A 19,354-nucleotide genomic window follows, 5' to 3' on the forward strand; every position below is an offset into this window, starting at 1 on the left:
CTTGAAATTAATTCAGATAAACTTCATCTTATGCAGGCTGGTTCATAAGTAGTCTTAAACACCACACACACTGACACATTATATATCACATAACATATCACATAAATTGATATGAGTTTAATGCAAATATTGAAAAAGACAAATGCTGCCAACATTTAAGCACTCTGGCTGCAGTGACTCCATCCCCTTTAATGTGGCCTTTGGAATAATCCGAGGTGTTTAGTCTGCTGATATAAGCTCCTGTGTATAAGAACATAACAACTCTGAAATATGAACTGGAGCTGTGCCATTTATTGCTTTGAAAGAAATCAATAAATTCTGAAAGTCAATCTTCAAATTAACTGGAAGACGGTGTAAAGTAGCCAAAACACGGACTGATGGAATCTGCTTTTTTTTTTTTAGTTCCTAGTTAAAAGTCTGGAGGCAGGAGGGTGCAGAGGAGGACGCTTGGAGACTCAGATAGTTACAGTGGATGTAGAGAGAGTGTGGTCAATTAATGATGCAGGCAGGTAGTCTTGTGTCAGTTTGCACAGGTGCTTAAAACATACTGAATCTGCTGCTGCTTCAATAAGAGAACAGGTGGTATTGTTATAATCAACAACAGATTTTTATGGTTGTTTCTCTTCAATGCACAAAATAGTTTCATTTTCTCTTTCTGTGTTGCTTATATCTTTTCTTTCTTTTGTTTTTTTTTTCTCCTCTTTCTGCAGCGTACCAGTCTACTGAGTTGGTGAGGATTAAAAAAAAAAACATAAAAACACACACTGAGAATTGATTATAGGAACCTTCTTTATGTCTTGAAATCTGACTCCATGTCAATATTGGTACAAAAAACTGACAAAAATTCATTCAGCAAAGATGTCACTCTCAAAATCATGACAGATGTCTATTAAAATGTCACTTTGTAAATGTACGAGTGGTTTAAAATAAATATTCTACAACATCATGTGCCGTTTCTATCACTTGTCTTTTTGCTTGCATCTCTTCCAGGGAGGTCAGAGGTCAGACTCAGTTACACAGCATCACTTCAGCAGGGAGGATATTTTCCAATCCACAAGGATCATCAGTGTCATATTTTCAGTTTTTAACACAGCAGATGAGTCTTATCACAACACAACACGAGTCTTCATGCTTATTTCGAGTTCATGTGTGGCAGTCCGGTCACAACACAGGAAGTTCAGGAGCGTCGAGGAGTTCTTGTCCTAACTCTGAATGTCGTCTGGCGAAGAGCGTGATGCCTGAGCTGTATGCTGCAGGGATTGTAATGTGGGTTAACTTCACTTGTCCCTGCTCCTCTTCCAGGGCCATCTGTCTCACTTGACCTGAAGAAAGCAGACAGGTGAAAAAAATGTGGAAAATATGTTGCATATGAGGTGAAAATGTGCAGGAATAAGACTTTTAATAACTTGCTTTTACCTTCGACATCCATTGCTTTCCACCGCGGGTCAGACTGGCAATCTGAGAGGTCGGACAGGCAGCAATCTGGCGTCAGTCGCTGCAGCACGTCTTCTCGGCGAATCAGCAGCACAGATTCGCTGCAAAGTCGTTGGTGGACTTCTCCCTCGCTTACTGGAACAGAGATAAAAACATAGGAAACAAAGTATTTCTCCTGAAAAACAATAAAGTGTCACTGTTTCCCTCCCCCTTACACACCTAAATCTAAAGGATTGGTCATGAAAACAGCAGTGGGTGCGACTCCAAATATGAGCTGATGGTGCCAGGCGTCGGGCACCTCCTCTCCCTCGGGTACAACCAGCTGCATGTTCATAGTCGCTACAGGAACGGCGCCTTTCTGGATCCAGCGTGCCAGCCAGGGGACTAGTTTGACCTGGCGGCGAGGGTGAAGGTGGAAGAAGCGACCTATAACCTTCCCTTCACTGGCTTCCTCGGCTCCCGCGATGAGCTGAGCGTGAGTCGCACCTGAAAGAAAAATAAATTCCTCATTTCACCTTTTTTCATCACCTCTAGCAATACAGAAACTAAGTTATTATATTTAAAATCAATGAACACAAGTGTACTTCTTTTCCACTCAGGGTCTCATGAGTGGGGCGACAGCTTGAGATAAATGCCTGAAATGTCAGAGTAAAAATTGTGAAACAGAGCTGAGAAAGTCAATTACAGTCTCTCCTCTGAGAGACATAAAAGTCTTTGTCTAATTCAAGAGGGTGCTTTTTGAATTTGCCTGGTTGGCAGTGCAGCCAGCTGTCACACAGGCAGGAACAGCGCTTATGGGTTCAAGATGTTATGGAGCCTCGTTTAGCGGTGAAGTTATAGTCCCTGCTAGCATCTGTCACACCTGAGATATAACTTCCTGTTAGAGCAGGCGCCGATACAAAATTATCCTTCATGTATTAATATTTCATCGCCTGAAATGGTAGAGAGCAGTTTGCTGGAGCGGTAGCTTTGAGCTGGCGCCAAGTGTTTATAGTATAATATCTGGCAATTTAGTGGATGGTTTTTTAAGTGTGAATAGACACATTAGAACGAGCAGATACAGAATAGAAGCTGAGACACACAAAATGATATTCACATAAAATTGAACATGGATATACTTCAGGGTTTTGAGACTTTTTTTCTTTTCTTGAAAAAGTTGTAATGATGACATTTTCTATCACACAAGCTTAGAGAGGATTGTTCAAGAGCAGATACTGGGTACAGCTATTTTTTAAATTTCCTTCTCTTTTTGATTGTTTTGTCATCTTGTAGACTTTTCATCATGTTAATTTTGTGTTCTACTTGTTGTGTCTTGTGTTGGAAACATTGTACCAACTTTGTTAACACACACACACACACAGCTTCAATAAAAGTAGACAAAATTAGACTCATCCTTTTAGTCAATGCTGTAATTTTCAAAAAATAACACCCTGCCACTACAATGTTCACACTAAAAGAATTAAAATGTTGATTTTCAGCACCTCGTTCGACACATGAAATATCATTTAACTCATTAGTTGACTGAAAGAAAATAAACCGGCAACAATTCTGAATGATTAAATGTTTTAGAGCTGCAACTATTGCCAACTATTAATTTAATTGCCAATTACTTTGTCATTTTTAAGAAGAAAATACCCAAATTTTCTGATTCCAGCTTCTTAAATGTGAATATTTTCTGATTTCTTTAGTCCTCTATGACAGTAAACTTAATGTTTTTGGGTTATGGACTGTTGATCAGGACAAAACAAGACATTTGAGGGCGTCATCTTGGACTTTGGGAACTTTTTTCACCATTTTCCTGAAATTTTATGGACTAAATGACTCACAGATTAATCAATAATGAAAATAACCGATAATTACAGCACTAAAATGTTTATTACAAAAATTATCTGCTTCTTCTTTTATGATGGTAAACTGAATATACAGTATATTTCAGTGTTTACCCTTCGTTAACTCTTCAATTCGACAATTGATTAGCCTAATCCGACCAGGCTCACTTAAGGTGGACTGACCTTTAAGGTGGACCAGCTATTCTCATTTTAGAGACAATCTCAGCTGCTTCTAAACAGAGAACAGAAAAACAAGTGGCTGCTGAGTCTCTATCGAGTTTTGCTCAGCGCACCCTGTGATATTTAAATAAATCAATTTGGGCAGATTAACAGATATTAGAACCAACTGTTAGTTAGTCCTAAATAATATAAAGTGTTTTATTCACATCAGTAAAATGGTGTTGTGAAGATGCTGACAAATCTAAGGGTCAGCTGGAGAGGAGCACTACATTTTTTCAGGGACACACCCCTGCTGTTTTATATTTTACCCAAACTTTGCAGGTGACCTGTAAATACAAATTCTCTCTTCCTTGATCAATAGTTCTTAGCTTTGTCTCCTCCACAGGTACAGTGACCTCCTTACACGTGTCAAAGCACACAGCTGAGGGCATGTTCAGTGTTAAATAACACACTCCAGTCTTGTGTTGGCACCTGTGTATCTCCTGCACACCAGGACATTTACCAGCTTCGCTCCGGGACAGCAGGTAGTCAGGCAGCGGGGACTCGTTCCTCCTCAGGCGGGTTTGGACGCAGCGGTCAGCCTCCTCTGGGGCCACGTCCACGCCGAGGGCCTTCAGCACATCCACCACCGCCGTGGCCCCGCAGGCTGATACTCCTATCTGCAGGGTCTGCCTCTCCAGAGCCTCCTGGATGGACCACAGCATGGCTTCCTCTGCTCCTGCCTGCTCCTCCTCCTCCTCACCTCCACCTCCACGGACCTGCTCACTCACTGACTCCATCTGAGAGCCTCACCTGCACACCTGGAGATTAGATAAAGTAGAAATTATCAACACACAAAGATTAAGGACATATACTAAAAAAAGGATAAAAATGAAACATAAAGTGCATGTGAAGTGCATCAATAAAGAGCTCCATATGATTTGTAGTGTGGCACCGGATGTCAGGGCCAAATAATTCAGTTATAATGGAGTTAAACTTACCTTCTTAAAGGGTAAAGAACAATTTAGTTTCTTAATAAACTAAAAAATTATATTCTATTGCCTCACTTAAATTATTTTACCAACAGTCTCTTTATTGCTAAACTGAATAAGGATTAAATTCAAATGCATGTTTGCCAGTACAGAGTTATTACATATTTATTTTATCTGCTGTTTTCTCACCATGTCTCACATATGACAGAAGCCGACAGCGACAACTATATTCAGCTTTGCGCATGCGTGAAACACCGTCGGCGCTTTCTTTACTGGTGGAATAAGGAGGTAAGAAGACGACTAGAGCCCCTGCTGGTCGCCTTAAGCCATGACAGAGAAGAAACATTGCAGGTGTAACTCTACAATAAAAATGGCTTTACAAAGATAAAACCCGCCCAAACATAAACATTTAAATGGTCAAATTAATTAATATATAACTGTAAGTAAAGAAACACCATTCTCATTAATATAATTATATTGTATATTTTGTTTTGGGTTTTTTTTTTTACCAACCAACTTCCTTTGGCCCCCAATTTGAACTGACTCCGGCATTATAATGTAATGTTGTGATCCTGTTTTATAATATAGGGGCCTTGAGTCAAACTTATCTTGTTCTCATGTGATGCATTTTCCCTAAATGTGTTTTCAAATTACAAAAACCTTATTGACACACAGACACACAGAAAACCTGAGGCCAGTAAGTATTATTCCAGATTGAGAGTATTGGTTGGTTTCTGGGTTTCTTTGCAAAATACTGTTATAATGAAGCTGGGGCCCAACAGCTTTTATTTATTTTTTGCCATGAGGCCCCTCAAATATCTGGCTATGGTGATTAGTATAAACATATTATATATTGTATTAACTCAGCACACTTTTTCAGTATGGAGAATACACCTACCTTCTGTCGTATTTGAGATTTTGATGATAGTTTCCATGCTGACATTACACTAAAATCTCTTAAATCAATCTTAATATCACACAGATATCTAGGTATATAAAGGTCTAGGTGGGGAAAAATCATAGAGTGATGCATTTCTGGAATTGATATCTGATTGCACTTTTTAAATTAGCTTTTAAAGCCCATCCCACATGTGACCTAACACCAAAAGAACTGTGTAATATCTGCATTCAAGCTGAAATGTGAAAATCACCTAAGCTTATAGTTATATAGTTTGTGCATATAATGACGTGGTCATGAGTCTCATAAAATCTACATGTTTTTCACATTTCAGGTATTTTAGATGCTATTTGTATTGAAAAGCACTTTGCACACAACACCCCAGAGATGTTCAGGCCCGTTCAGTCCTGTGATGGTTTCCCATCAGGCCAAGAGATGTCAGTGTTGCTACATGTCAGCGCAGCAGGAAACAGAGAACAGCAAATACTGTGTGTATGTGTGTGTGTGGTGTCACTATAGGTGATGCTTGGCGAAACTGCCTGAGGCGTGCAGCATGTTGCCAGCGGCCGCCTCCTCCTTCGTGTCTCGTGTGAGCATCAGTGTTTCACATGAGGGGGGGGCATCATTGTGAACCTGGTTAGTGACTCTGAACTGTTTGGTTTTCCTGGGGCAGAGGTTCTCTTCAAGAGAGGTGGAAACAGGGTTATTAGAACAAAATATTAGAATAATTTTCCATTTTTACACCAATTTCAGCTTCTCTTAATGAGGCCAGAAGGTCAGAGCAGGTAATCTGACAAATTTTGTGAACCTAAATCCAAACAATATTCATAATTGTTTTCATACATCCTCAACAAGTTCAAATTTGAAAATGAAATCCAGCAGAAGTCTGAATTCAGACCACGTAGCCCAAAATTATCCAAACAAGACTCCCACAGGACAACAGTTCCCTCTGTTATCCTGTGGCCTCAGGGCCAAATGTGACTGTTCACCACACAGTGCCATCTGGTGGTGGAAAAGGGATATAAGACAAACATTTCCAAATGATCTCCACCTAAACAAAGACTTTCAGGTCATAAAGAAAGTCTTGTTTTCATGATCTTAAACACCTTGCTTTGATCTTTCCTACAGTAGCTTCATCTGTACTGATCCCATGTAATCATAAACTGCTTGGTATTCATCTCACCTCTGCATTCTCCTGGTTTTTCCACAGTTACAGCGATGGCTGCTGGAAGCACTACGAGGAGGGAGTGTGATTAAAGCTGACTGGGCCCCCACGAATGTGATACGCCAGCCGATATGAAGCATGTCAACGAAGAGATGAGGTAGGGAGGGAAAATCTTCACATGTCTGGGATGAAAGATAGAACCAGAGAGGCTGTCTCAGTTTCTCACAGGCAGCCTTCACCTCAGCATCACCTTTTGCCATTTGCAGATGTGGAGAAGCTGCAGAGTTGAAAGTGCTGTAGTGGATTTTTCTTACTACTGTATGAAGTAATCACAAGGCTGAGCTATTAGTCATCAGACTAGTCAACAAATACACAGATCAATATGTTTGTTTATAAGGAATATGAATGATGTGAATACCGTGGGATTGGAGGTTGCTTGAAATGTTGGATGTGTTAATAACGTTGGCAGACACTCGAACCAAGAACTCCTATCTGCAGATTGCCACAAACACCAAAATACAAACAGAAATATGCAGCAGGATTTGAACAATTAACCCTTTTTGACATAAAGGTGAAAGATAATGAACCTCAGCAGGACAAACCAAGAATATACAGAGAAGAATAAAACATTCAGTTTGGGTTTGAGGTGTTCGGTACATGCTGGAACAATTCTTTAACACCAAATCCTTGAGCTTTCTGCATTGGAGCTGGATAGATGGTGCTAAAACAGTACTTATGTGGGCCTAGTTCTGTACAGAATAAAACTATTTGAACCAGCAACTGACTGAACTTCAGAGAGTTAGAAGCAGCGCTGGATATCATGGTGTTATGAACAGTGATGCTATCATTTGCTGCTCATGATGAGATTGCTTAGCTTAGGAAAAAAATGGACAAACTACAAACTCTGCGGCTACAAATCTTTGAAATGAACTGCGCAAAATGAATCAAAACAGCCGGCTGATTTGTAACTTACAACACTAAATCCTCAGAGAACGTCCACCAGGCACAGCTGCGTCACTGTCGGGCTTCATCGTAGCGAGCCGGTGCCAAAGTCCATCCATCCCTCCTATAAAAGCCTGTATTTATTAACAACTTACATGACGTTGCTTTGTCTTTACATTTTAACAATAAAACTTGCTTTTCGTGTTTATGTCACTTCTTGAAAGTCTGTGAAGCAGGAGAAAAACTTCTCTCTGCTAATATTCAGGAAAAACAGATACAAAATCAGATCATAAATGACCATTTCCTCATGAAACACTTCTAGAGGACAATGGGACCCCAACAGAGATGTGATAGAGCTGTGGTGAAACTGAAAATGGACATTTGGATTAATCCTGTGGAGATGATCTCAGTGGATGAGGCTCCATCTTATTTTTGGCGCCATCTGAGTGTTATAAAGAGAGCATAAAGAGAAGTCCAATGAATTGTTTTGGTTTGCTCTGATATCTCACAACCAGGATGACAAAGATGACTCTACACAGATTTTATAGTCCCCAGCTGCGTTGCCATATATATAAACAGCTACATTACCCAATATCTTAATGTTATTAAAGTGAACAGCTGGCGGGCCTGTGAGATTGTTTTTTTCTCCCATTACACAGTGCCAATATTCCAAATACATTTCATTTCGTCGCTGCCCTCTATTCAAAATCTGCTCACAAACTGTCATTGCTGGTGATAGCGTCTTGCGAGCCTTCAGGTTATGACTGGTTGCCACAAGCTGTACAGTTCATAAAGATGAGACTAAAAGAGAAGAAAAAAACAACAAAGGAGGTCTTGTTATGTAAAAACAGCGTCTTAGTTCAGTTTGTGATACCTCGCTGCTACTTCCCAGATGTGCGGGAAAAAAAACGGAGAAAATAGGGAATCTGTCGGCTGTATATCGTCCCCTTGGTATAATAAGAGAAGCAGTCTGTTTAAACAGTATCTCTATGACCTCTTGGTGCACAGCAGCTCTGCAGGGATCTACAGGATTAACCGGCACCTCTCAGGTAAGCTGATTCATAATAAATAGCAGCAACACTTTGAAAATACCCATAACAGCACATTAGCATTGAAATGAGGTAGCACTTTTGTCAGCAGGTAGTCCTGGGTCACAGAGACAAACGTTGAATACTGCTGGAGGTACATGAGCACACACTCTGCTGTCCCCTCCCAGGCCCAGTGCGCCTACATTGGTAATGTCAATAGTGTTAACATCCTGGCTCGTTTGCAGAAGAGCAGGGGCAGGGGAGGGATTCCTTCAGAGTGCTGGAAGCCATCCATTTTGGACAGAATTCAGATTCATTTTATGCGCTACATACATGACAGACTTTTCTACATACGCTGTAAAATTTACAGGTTCATACAAAAGCCATGAGGTTGATAAGATTTGCACGTATCTCATAATCTTCGTTTCAACTGGCTATAAAATGGTTCTTGTTGTTAACTTAGCATTTATATTGGTTGTTACAGGATGCACCCTCATCTCCTGCAGTAAAGGTTCTCAGAATTTCAAAAGGCAAGTGCATGAATAGTCACATACAGTATTTAGTAACCGGCAGGAGCATGTTTATATGTGTTTTGTCGAGCACATAATGTGAATTTTGCACTCCAGGGAACATTTAAGTGGCAGGTCTATAGGGCTGTGTTCAGAGTCCAAGTTGCATAAGAGCAAAATCATGATCTGCTGGTTATTGAAATTATAGAGTAAAACATAGCTGGCTCTGAGACACAATCCTATACCTGCCAAGCTCAGCTGTCAAAAAACTGAGTTTTTTTATGGTTTATTCAAAATCCCATCAATGGCCTGTTCTCTCGAGTGAATATTGCAGAGCACAGATTGTTCTTTCAATGGCAAATAAAAGGTTTCCTCTCTCTTACTGTTCTTTTATTTAGGGATCTGTTATACTGTGTTCAATCAGATGTAGCATCTGGAGTCGCCATGCTGTGTGTCGGCCTCTTTTTAGTGAAATCTGAACTCTAACTCAACTTCTCAAGGTAAATAAAACCTTCAAACATTGAGAATTTCATATGTTTACCAGCCTTTTTGGATGATTTCTGCATAATGTGAGGATTCTGTGTACTCACCAAGGAAAGAAAAGGCTTTAGTAAGATTGATTCTCAAAGCTGCTGTTGTCCAAACACTTAACATGAGCTTAGCATGCAACAACAAGAATCCTAACAGCATGACAAGAGCGCTCTGCAACAGCTGCACGGCTCGTTCATGAATACAAATCAAATCGTACGCCACTTTCAATTAGATCTTCAAAAAAATACTTGTGTGGAACAATTCACAAAGGACATGTTTTATTAGTATGTTATGTATCACAAGCAGTACGTGAGTGAAAGCAGAGTGTTAAGTCATTATTTATGAATGTCTGATAGGGAGCTGTTGTTTGGGTGCTTGTGCGTAATGATTCAAAAATTGTTTATTGCCCATTATCACGTCTAACCAGGATCAGATTCGGCTCACACCTTGCCTGACGACTGAAGAAACACTCGCCTAAGCTAGTTGTGAAATGCTATACATCATCACCTAACCGCAAAAACAAACTGTCCTTGGCAGATAATGTTCCATAAAGTTGCTTGAGCTGGCTGATTTTCCTCTCTGCAAGACATTTGTCAGGTTTCTCTGACACCGGGACAATTTCTGCTCCTTGCTCATATATCACAGAAGTAAAGGTGATGAGTTCTTTTTTGAAGTTGTCAGCTGAAAATAGTCGTACTGACATTCCAAATCACACATATGACATTCACAAAGCGAGCAGAAAACTTTCTATCTGTTATCTCGCATCCCCGCTTCAACTCTGACATGGCCGAGCTGCCATCGTGCAGAGGCCTTCATGCACCGATATGGCAGATGTGACTGAAAGGTGCTCTTTAGGTGCAGACACCTGCATCATGCAGCCTGGCATTAGCTCATGATGCCCGCTGTGGTAGCTGTCACTACAGGTGAGTGTCTCCACAACAGAATGCCATTTTCTCTGCTTCGTTTCTCCAGACCCCTGCTGCTCGGTCCACAGTTTAACTATCAACCTCTGACATTTATCAGCTGTGTGGTAAAAGTGCAAGACTCTAAAAGGGTTTATGGAGGATGATGCGCCAGGTCTCCTGTTTTATCTGCTCAGGCTTGAAGATAATGTGGGTTTTGAGAATGTGGCCTAACCGGAAACTTTGGCTCTTGCCCTCTGTATGCTGATGTTTGTGCTGCCATTTGAGCAAAGCTGCAAACACAGAAGAAGACATAGAAATGGCTTGGCAATATCTCAGACAAGAAAATAACAGCATCGCGACTCATGACAGTGGAAGGCTGGATGCACAAAGCCTCCACAAATCTTAACAATAGCTATACCAGAAAAGACACATTTGTAGGTATTTTTAACGATTTTGGAGCTTCGTGCCACATCAGAAAATACTCATATGGATTGTTTTCAACTGCAATGACAATCTGACTTTTGGAGGACTTGTTGCTAAGGCCACATGTCCCCTCTCTCTCCCTCTCCTGCCCACTCAATCTCCTCTATTTACTCTCCAACAAAGGAGAAATGACAAGGATATTTGCTACTTAAGGCTGGTAAACTCAAAGGACGCCCTTATATAATCAACATATGAATATGAAACAACTGGGAATGGAGTTGGGAGGACCAAAGGCATGTAAATTACAGATATCTTAAAAGAGAATGCCATACAGAGAATTTCTGCATGTTAAACCCTCTCTCGTCACCACTCACCCTTTTGGTAAACATGAAGCGTCGCCTTAGATCTATTTCTCATCATGTCCTCCCCTCTGACTTCCTTGAGGAGTGCTCATTGTTCAGAAGTGATTGGGCCTTAAAGGAACAGACTCTCTAGATGACTCTGTTTATTTGTGTGTGTGTGTGTGTGTGTTTGACACAGAAAGATAGAGGAAAAAGGAGAGAGAGACAGTTTTTTGAGAGCCCATCTTCCGATCTAGAACCAATTTCTATGCAAATGCTTCGACCTGATTTGGAAGAAGCTGCCATTGTTCGGCGTGGGCAGGCAGGGTTAAGGTGTCATAAGACTCAGCAACCGAGCTGGCCGACACATAAAACACCGCATATGCTCATATTTCCTGAGCTGACAAACTCGCCATGTGATGCATTTTAGTGCAGCGGCACGCGACTGGAGGGCAATACTTTACACGGCTGTGACAAACAGCTGTAGGGGAGAATCACACCTTGCAGGGGGAAGAAGGCCAGCAAACTAATCGTGAGACTGCGGGGAAATGTTCCTCTTAGCCAATGGGGCAGAAACCCGGGTGCTCATATTTCTCGGCCACTATATTGAAGCCCTGAAGCATCATTCAGGTAACAAATATCAGCGTCTGGTTGTTGCAGTGCTTCTCTGCGGCAGCCGGGCAGCTCCTTTCATCAAGCGCTACAGGGGACGTAGCACAAAACCATGTGTGCCATTGCTGTTAATGGTTGTTGGCCGTGATGGTTAGCTATTGTTGTCGGCCATAAAAATAGCATAGAGCAGTTGAGTGAGCAGCATTGCGACGCAGTTACATTTCTAGGCCGCAGCAAGCATGAAAGTGGAAGAGAGAGGAGCTCCAGGATTTTCAAAAGAATACATAAATAGATGGCAAAGGATTTTCTCTGAGATTTGCGGCCTCGCATTTTCATTCACTCGCTGTCCTTCATACACACACACGCCCACTCACAAACGCATAGGGAACTTTGTGTGACTACAGAGGAGAGTGATGACCCCTATTTCACTTATGTGTTCCTGGATGAGTTCAGACACTGAAGGGAGCATAAGCAATCTCGCCTGCAGCGCCGGCAATGCGCTGCCCTGCATTCGTTATGTGCGATTCTGATTTAAGCAGAGACTACCTCCACCCTCTGCGGGGAAGGCCATATCACACCTTCAGTAAAATATTCCTTATCACTATGCAAACATGCGCCCGAAGAAAAGTTTTGTACTCTTGCCATCACAGCGAGTAAGAGGAGCCAACTCCTCCAGTTAATTACGTGCTCAGATGGTCTCACTGACACATGGTACTGTAGATCAGTGGCACTCAAAGTCCCGCTAAGGGGACCCTTGCAGCCTATGAAAGACTTCTGAGTGGCCCTTGAACATTTTCCAGCATGAAACATCTTCTGCCCTGGACTACAGAACCACCTTCTTAAAGATGACAGGACCTGTAATCAATGTTTAACAACTTCATCCACAGTTACAATTCCCGAAAGAGATGCAATTTTCAAGCACTGCATTCTTATTTTAACAAAATATCTGTTTTGTTACATTCCAATACTGATTATTATGAAGCTTTTTCCTTATCCTTTAGGTTTTACATGGAAAAAACCCTCTACAACACAAGAGGCAGCAAGAGCAGGTTGAAATAAAAAGAACTGGTTGGTGAGCAGCTAGTCGCTAACGTTAGTCTGACTGTTCAACAGCTGCCTGGAAGTGACGGTGTGACAGAAACAAAAAAGTAAAACAATTTGTTAAAAAAAAAACGCTAAAACACTCTGAGGGGAACTGCAGTGTCTGGTGATAATTCTTTGTGGGTTTTCTCTATGAGCAATCACTTTTACCTTACACTTTTTATCCACTCTTATAAAAATATTGATTAGTCCAACTTTAATAAAATATAAGTAGGAAAGCTTCACAGTAGCATCTCAGCATGCTGACTGCAGTAAAGGCACTAAAGCATTCTATATAAAAACAACAACAACAAAAAAAAAATCATTTTTCAGATCCAATATGATGATCCATACTGTACAATCAGATTAAGCCCAAAAGTGATATGTGTGAGTCATAAAATGATGGGCCTTCATTTCCGTGGCACAGATAAAAATCAAAGAAGGATGAAATGCAAATTACTGAAGCAATAATTTGTGCGGTGTTAGCGGCAGGCCAGGATGAGCAAAATTCCATTTTAACGTCATGCATTAAGAAACATAAAACAAATAACCGAGGAGCATTAGAGCATAAAAATAAAGCATGAAATATACTTTGACACTTTGAATATGAATTTCACACAAAAAAGCCTGACTTGTCCCTGAAAAGTAGATTGGATTAACAGAGACAATTATAGAAAGGGAAGATGAGAAACACATTATATAAAAGGTAACATACAGGGTGACACATTTAGCAAACTAAAAACATATAATAGGGAATAAATATTTAAAATAATTACATTTTCTCCATTCAACACCACAACAACCAAATAATCTAAAAGAGCAGCAAACAGGCCTGATAAGATGTTATCTCTCAGTGCTCTCTTTTCATGGCTCATACCAAGTTGAGTCTGTGTGATATGATGAAAAACTTAGTAACTATTGTGCTTACTACTGTAAACTATGTCTTTACAGCAGTAATCAGATTTTTCATTCAATCGAATTTAATCATGGATCTTTTTGTTATTTCCTCATATTGCCTTCCACTTCTCTTTAACCAATATTTAAAGGTAGAGTCAGTCATTCTGGAGAGAGATTGTTGATATTTGTACACCCAAACAGAAGCTCTGCCCCCCAAATTCATGGATGCGCATCGCCATGGCAACGACCAAAAGAGAAATACAGTGGAATCCAGAGCGATGCGTCAGCTGTAGAGTCACTTCTGTTCCTCTCACACTTTATCACAAGCGGGGAAAAAAAAATTCATCTCACGTAAGCACAACAGTCCATCCACACTCTGCAGCCTCCATACTTCTCACTCAACCTGCGTTCAGCGTCTCCGTCCACAGGAGCAGCCGTCTGTCAGCTGCAGCTTCTGGGGAGCTGAGAAGACAACGGCCAGACAAACTGCCTTCACCAGGCTGAATTTACTGAACTAAAATAGTTTACATGTCGGCTCCACGGGCAGAAATCAACAGTGTTTGTATTTATTGATTGATTGAAACATATACAGCGGGATATTTGTGTAATTTAAACAGCTGCCTGCTCAGATTACACTTCACTAAACATGACAGAAACAGACTCAGAGCATAAAAAAACGCAGGGGGTCTCCATGAGACTGTCTTGGATTCAGTGTGGATTGATACATTTAATTAAAATGGAAGCGTATCTGTTCTTTGAGAAAACACTTTCTATGTGAATTGGCTATGGTCTCTCTCCAGTTCACAAGCCCTCCCTGACCATTAAACGGGTGCTGGAGACTGTCATGTCCTCATTCAGACAGTTGCTCTGATGACTTCCCCCTGTCCTGTACACGAGCACGAATTCCCCGTGCTGATTGGCTGGAGTAGCGTTGTGTGGTTCGCTCCGAGCCTACATGCCCATTTGCAGAGCCAGTGCTGTGTATGGACACCGTATTTTTTTTCAGCACACACACAGAACAGACAGCTAGTGGACCGTGAGGAGATATTCGCTGAATTTGACATAAAAGTGTCGAAAAGAATCGCTGTCTTTGCCTTTAATGTTCAAATACTTTTGCACGCCGTTGTGTCCCAGACATGTGCATTAAGTGCCAGAACAGCAACAGGATCAGAGGCCTGTACTATGAAGCAAATTCAACATACCCAGAATATCTTTTCGTTAGCATTTTGTTAACATTGGCCATCGATAACCAGTACTATGAAACTGGGGTTTTCCTGTCCAGCCACAAGCGTGATGTGAAAGAGGCAGGGTTGTAAATTTTGAGAATCAGAACTATGAATGAAGTACTTCATATGATATGAAATGAGATTGATACCAAGTACCCATGGAAAACTTGTGTTTTAGGGACAGCAAAAAGTCATATTCAACAAGGTGAAATGTAAAACAACAGAATAAGAAGATGTAGAAACACTAGAAATAATTTCCTCATATTAAAATTAGGCTACGGCTTAAAATACATGTAGGAATTATTATATATGGCTTAAGTATAGAGTGATTATTTTCTGCTATTTAGTTGGATGATGAAGAAACCATCTGAATATGTCACATAAAAAAACCCTTAAAAGTAATGCCAGACTGTTTCTGCTACTGAAGCAAAGAGTGGAAAAGTAGTTAATGACTGATGAGGTCTATCTGACCCAAATGTTGTTTTGTAATCAGGGAGCCAATTAACAGTGTGGATTATTTTTCTAATAAAAGACAAGCTTTCGCTTTTATTTCCACTTATCATCACACAGTTGTCTCATGTTATTCTGAGCTGCAGTGATGGAATCAGAGTGTAAAATCATCCACACTGTCAGCTTCACTCCGGGGATAAATAAACTTTATACTATTAAAATGCAGCTAAAATCATCATGATGTGTTTAGTTCGATCTCTTCATTTGTTAGAAGCTCTGTTTGAAAACCAGAGTGGAAATAGAAAGCCTGGAACAATAAAATGTTTCCACTAACCTATAAAAATATATATATTGCTCTTTTCTCTTGTCAGTTTATTGTAAACTCAGGACTTTTGTCCATGTCCAGTTATCTGACTGGTCAGTGGTTGGAGTGTTGACAGGTTGTGATGCAATCCTCTGAAGTTAAGCTGTTCAGCATAAGTTGCCATGGCGATGAACCCTGGTGAGAAGTGAACCACCATCATAAGCCTGAAAACCGAGAGTTAAACCTAAAGTTACCTTACTAACCCCAAATCCTGCTTTATAGATCAGGCCTCAAGTCTCTTTAAGAAAATCAGATGAACCACAGCTGAGTTCATTTACACCTTTATTCTTAGTAAATAAATTGAAAAATTGCAGTCATTCAAATGTTTGCAATCCTGACAATAACTGACAACAGGCATAATAAATAACCACCCTTAGCCTGCTGTCAAACCCGTCTCACACTCCTTTGGAAAAGAGCAATTTATAATGAGTGCAAATGAAAGAAATATAAGACACACTGAGTATTTGTACAAAGTAAACAATAGATTATTCCTCAGCAGATGGCCCAGTTGTCATGGATTTGCAGCACCCTTTAAGGACTTTAAGCCAAAAGTTAAGCTTCAAAGTTTTCTCTTGTGAGAGAAAAAATGTTCATTTCTGAAGGAAGATGTACAATGTTCAATTCATGGGCAAAATGTTTACAAAGGAATGTTGTAAGTTAAGCCTTGTCATAATGATTTCATCTACAGGGCCTCTGTCTCTCTGACATTCATGGTCTCTCACAAAAGATGGTTTATTTTTCTGGGTGCCAGCATATGAGATAAGGTCTTGGCCTTGGATGGGTAACGAAGCTATTTTCGTTATTTACAATTAGAGTTTACTCTGACCCTGGGTGCCCATTTTCCCTCTTCTCAGGTTGCACAATCTGTGCTATAGTATAAGAACTGACAGTTTCTTGTGTGCCTTTAAGTTTTTGGTGTGACTGTATCCATGTATACACTGTGCTAAAGGCTTCTCTGATATCAAATATTTGTTTTCAATAAACTTCATATAGTCAAATAAGCATCAACTGGAGCCTGTGGAGTTTCTTCATCTTTATTCTTCATCAAAAGTGACATCGGACAAGGCGACAAGAATTTCTCCATCAATTCTTAACCTTGAAAACAGCAGATGAAGATCATGTGATATGATCCAAAGCTCCAGAACAACAGCTAAATAGACCTTTAGGTGCTGTTTCCAAAGTCAAGAAGGAACTTTGACATTCGATAATCAATATTTTTCATAACAATTTAACAACAATGAATCAAATGACATTGTGTAATGTCAGACGTGTTGCTCGTAGTGTTGAACCTACAGAGAATTATCAGTGACTCTGCAGCTCCCTTCAGCTTCACAGAGCGTTATAGCGAGTTTCTGCTCTTTGTTTAGCTGCGTGGCTGCAAATTCACTGTTTTGGTTCACTCTTAGCACTCTCATAGCATCGTTTTTGGCAGCAGCAGGCAGCTATTTTCAGAGAAAAAGCTCTAAAAGCCAACTGTACACTGCCTACCCAGCAGCAAACAGCAAACAGACACAGTTAGCTACTAGTTGGAGAACATAATGGAGCATTTAGCAGCTAAAGAGCTGGTAGAGATCCAAAACAGAACTAAAAGAGAGTGAATATTTGACTACATTCACCAAGTGGCCAGAAACACGACTCCAAATGAGTGATAATGTTACTCCGTAATTGCTGGACGTGTAAAGAAGCTACAAAAGTTTGCTGACAAGTTCAACATATTAACTTAAAAGGTTAAGATATGTTGTGTTCACAACTTGTTTCTGCTGGCCCCAAGTGCCCCAAAAAATCAGTTAATGTAGTTTAACGTGTTCAGAGAATATGGAAATTCAATTCAATGGCAACAAGGCAAACTCCATCTGCTGATGAAGATCATGGGATATGATGAAAGCTCCAGAAACTAAACAGACCTTATATTGAGATACAGATGATCCAGTCACTTAATCTGTTGCATTTTTTCAACGACAATTCTTTTTAAAAAAAACGACATCTTTTAATCTGCTACTGTCAACCAGTTCATGAGAATACATGTCACTTTTTAAAAAATCAGATATCTCACTTCACTTATGTGTCAAGTCTTCATTTATTCTGCCTGTCAGAATCTGAAAAACTCAAGAGTCTCCTCTATCCACGGATCAAAAATCACACCACGCTGCTGATGGCTGTTTCTGAACCACTCAGAGCTGTTAACCTCATTTCATTCTCGGGATTAATAAGCATCAGGAGAGTGAAGCCTCTCAGGGTGCTGCTGAGATCTTTGGCTCAGTGGAGGATTTCTCAACGTTTTCTCTCCCCCCACTGCCTTCCCTTCTACTCGCTGGGTGTCTCATTACAGCGGTGCAGGACCAGGTAGGGGAAGAGTCTGCTGGAATACCAACCTACGGACATTTCAAAACTCTCTCTACTGCAGTCCTGTCATTACACCTGATGTGGAAGTCATTTAAATCAAAGTTTATTGATCTCAATCTAGAACATTATACATCCCTGAAACATCAAAATAATAAATCCAGACAGGTAGGTAGCTATTATATAAGATGTATGGCATGTAAATCATGCTTTTGTAGCACGAATGTTGTCTTTGAATATTTATGTGTTTTGTTTTACTGATAGTGATAGTGGATTTTTGGTGAAATTACATTTGAGTAAATGCAGTTTTGGGGATGTGCTTTAGCCAATCAAAAGGTTGCACAAACCTAGGTAAATGGTTTCACCAGATTATCTAACTCACTTTATTTGGAAGTAAAACCAAAAGTCAGTGCAGCCGTAATGTGGGCAGTGATCCCTAACTGCATGGGGAAACCATGAGCAGACATCTACAGTAAGTACGGTAGGTCAAAGTTAAACCAGGAAATCAGTCTGTAAACTGTGATACTTGTTTACAACAGACTTTTGGGTAATAATTTTATTTCTCGCCTTTGTTGTCTCTTATAAAGAAGTTTAGCTAACCTGAAAATTAATTTTGCTCGCCCTATTGGATTTCTTGGTGAGGTTGCCTTTTTCCCACATCTCAGTGATTAGCTGTAAAAAAAAAACTGGAATGATCCTTTAATTACTACTCAATACAGAGAAGGAAACTACTCTGTATTGAGCAAAAAAAGGATCTATTTTGAGAACAAAAGGTACCAAACTTGTCACAGGAAAAAGGCCAGTGTGACATCTTAAGAGCAATGATTTTAATATGAACAGCCAATCCATCTTCAGTTTAGTATACTCCTTAAAGTGCCATGAACAGCAAAAGAGATACAGAGCAAAGTACTCCACATTAAAAGGAAAGAGGAATATTTATTGTTTCCAGCCTTTGGTTTTACTTTAAACTCCATCATCAGGAGCAGAAAAGGAAAGTTCTGCTAATAACAGCATAGCCACGTACTGTATCTCCAAAATTTTCAGTTTTGTGAGGAAGCATTTTTAAGATAATCCAAAAGGGTTTTTGAATGGTTTATTTATCTTAAACTGAAAAATTGAAAATCATTTAAATAAATACAAAGTTTTCATGGGAAAGCGACAATAAGCTCTGATTCTTATGCATCCAAAAGTAGTTGGGTACAATACTGAGACAAAATTGTACTTATTTA

General features: G+C 40.1%; 1 protein-coding gene across 6 annotated transcripts in view; it reads right to left on the bottom strand.

Annotated features, from left to right (window-relative positions):
* Positions 1–765: 765 nt before the first annotated feature.
* The window catches only part of LOC137177177 (uncharacterized), an 82,094-nt gene continuing 63,505 nt past the window's right edge, over positions 766–19,354 (bottom strand). Inside the window, exons 3-9 of one of the 6 annotated variants that reach the window (XM_067583314.1) lie at positions 7,451–7,543; positions 6,896–6,969; positions 6,496–6,659; positions 3,946–4,243; positions 1,654–1,920; positions 1,417–1,569; positions 766–1,322 (exon numbers count right to left, since the gene is read on the bottom strand). In XM_067583314.1, coding sequence (XP_067439415.1) covers positions 1,162–1,322; positions 1,417–1,569; positions 1,654–1,920; positions 3,946–4,222 — 858 coding nt within the window. In that variant the 5' untranslated portion in view covers positions 4,223–4,243; positions 6,496–6,659; positions 6,896–6,969; positions 7,451–7,543 and the 3' untranslated portion in view covers positions 766–1,161. The other 5 variants (XM_067583315.1, XM_067583316.1, XM_067583319.1 and 2 more) reach the window with 5 other exon arrangements.

Source organism: Thunnus thynnus, chromosome 24, assembly GCF_963924715.1.
Source record: "Thunnus thynnus chromosome 24, fThuThy2.1, whole genome shotgun sequence".
Lineage (NCBI taxonomy): Eukaryota > Metazoa > Chordata > Actinopteri > Scombriformes > Scombridae > Thunnus > Thunnus thynnus.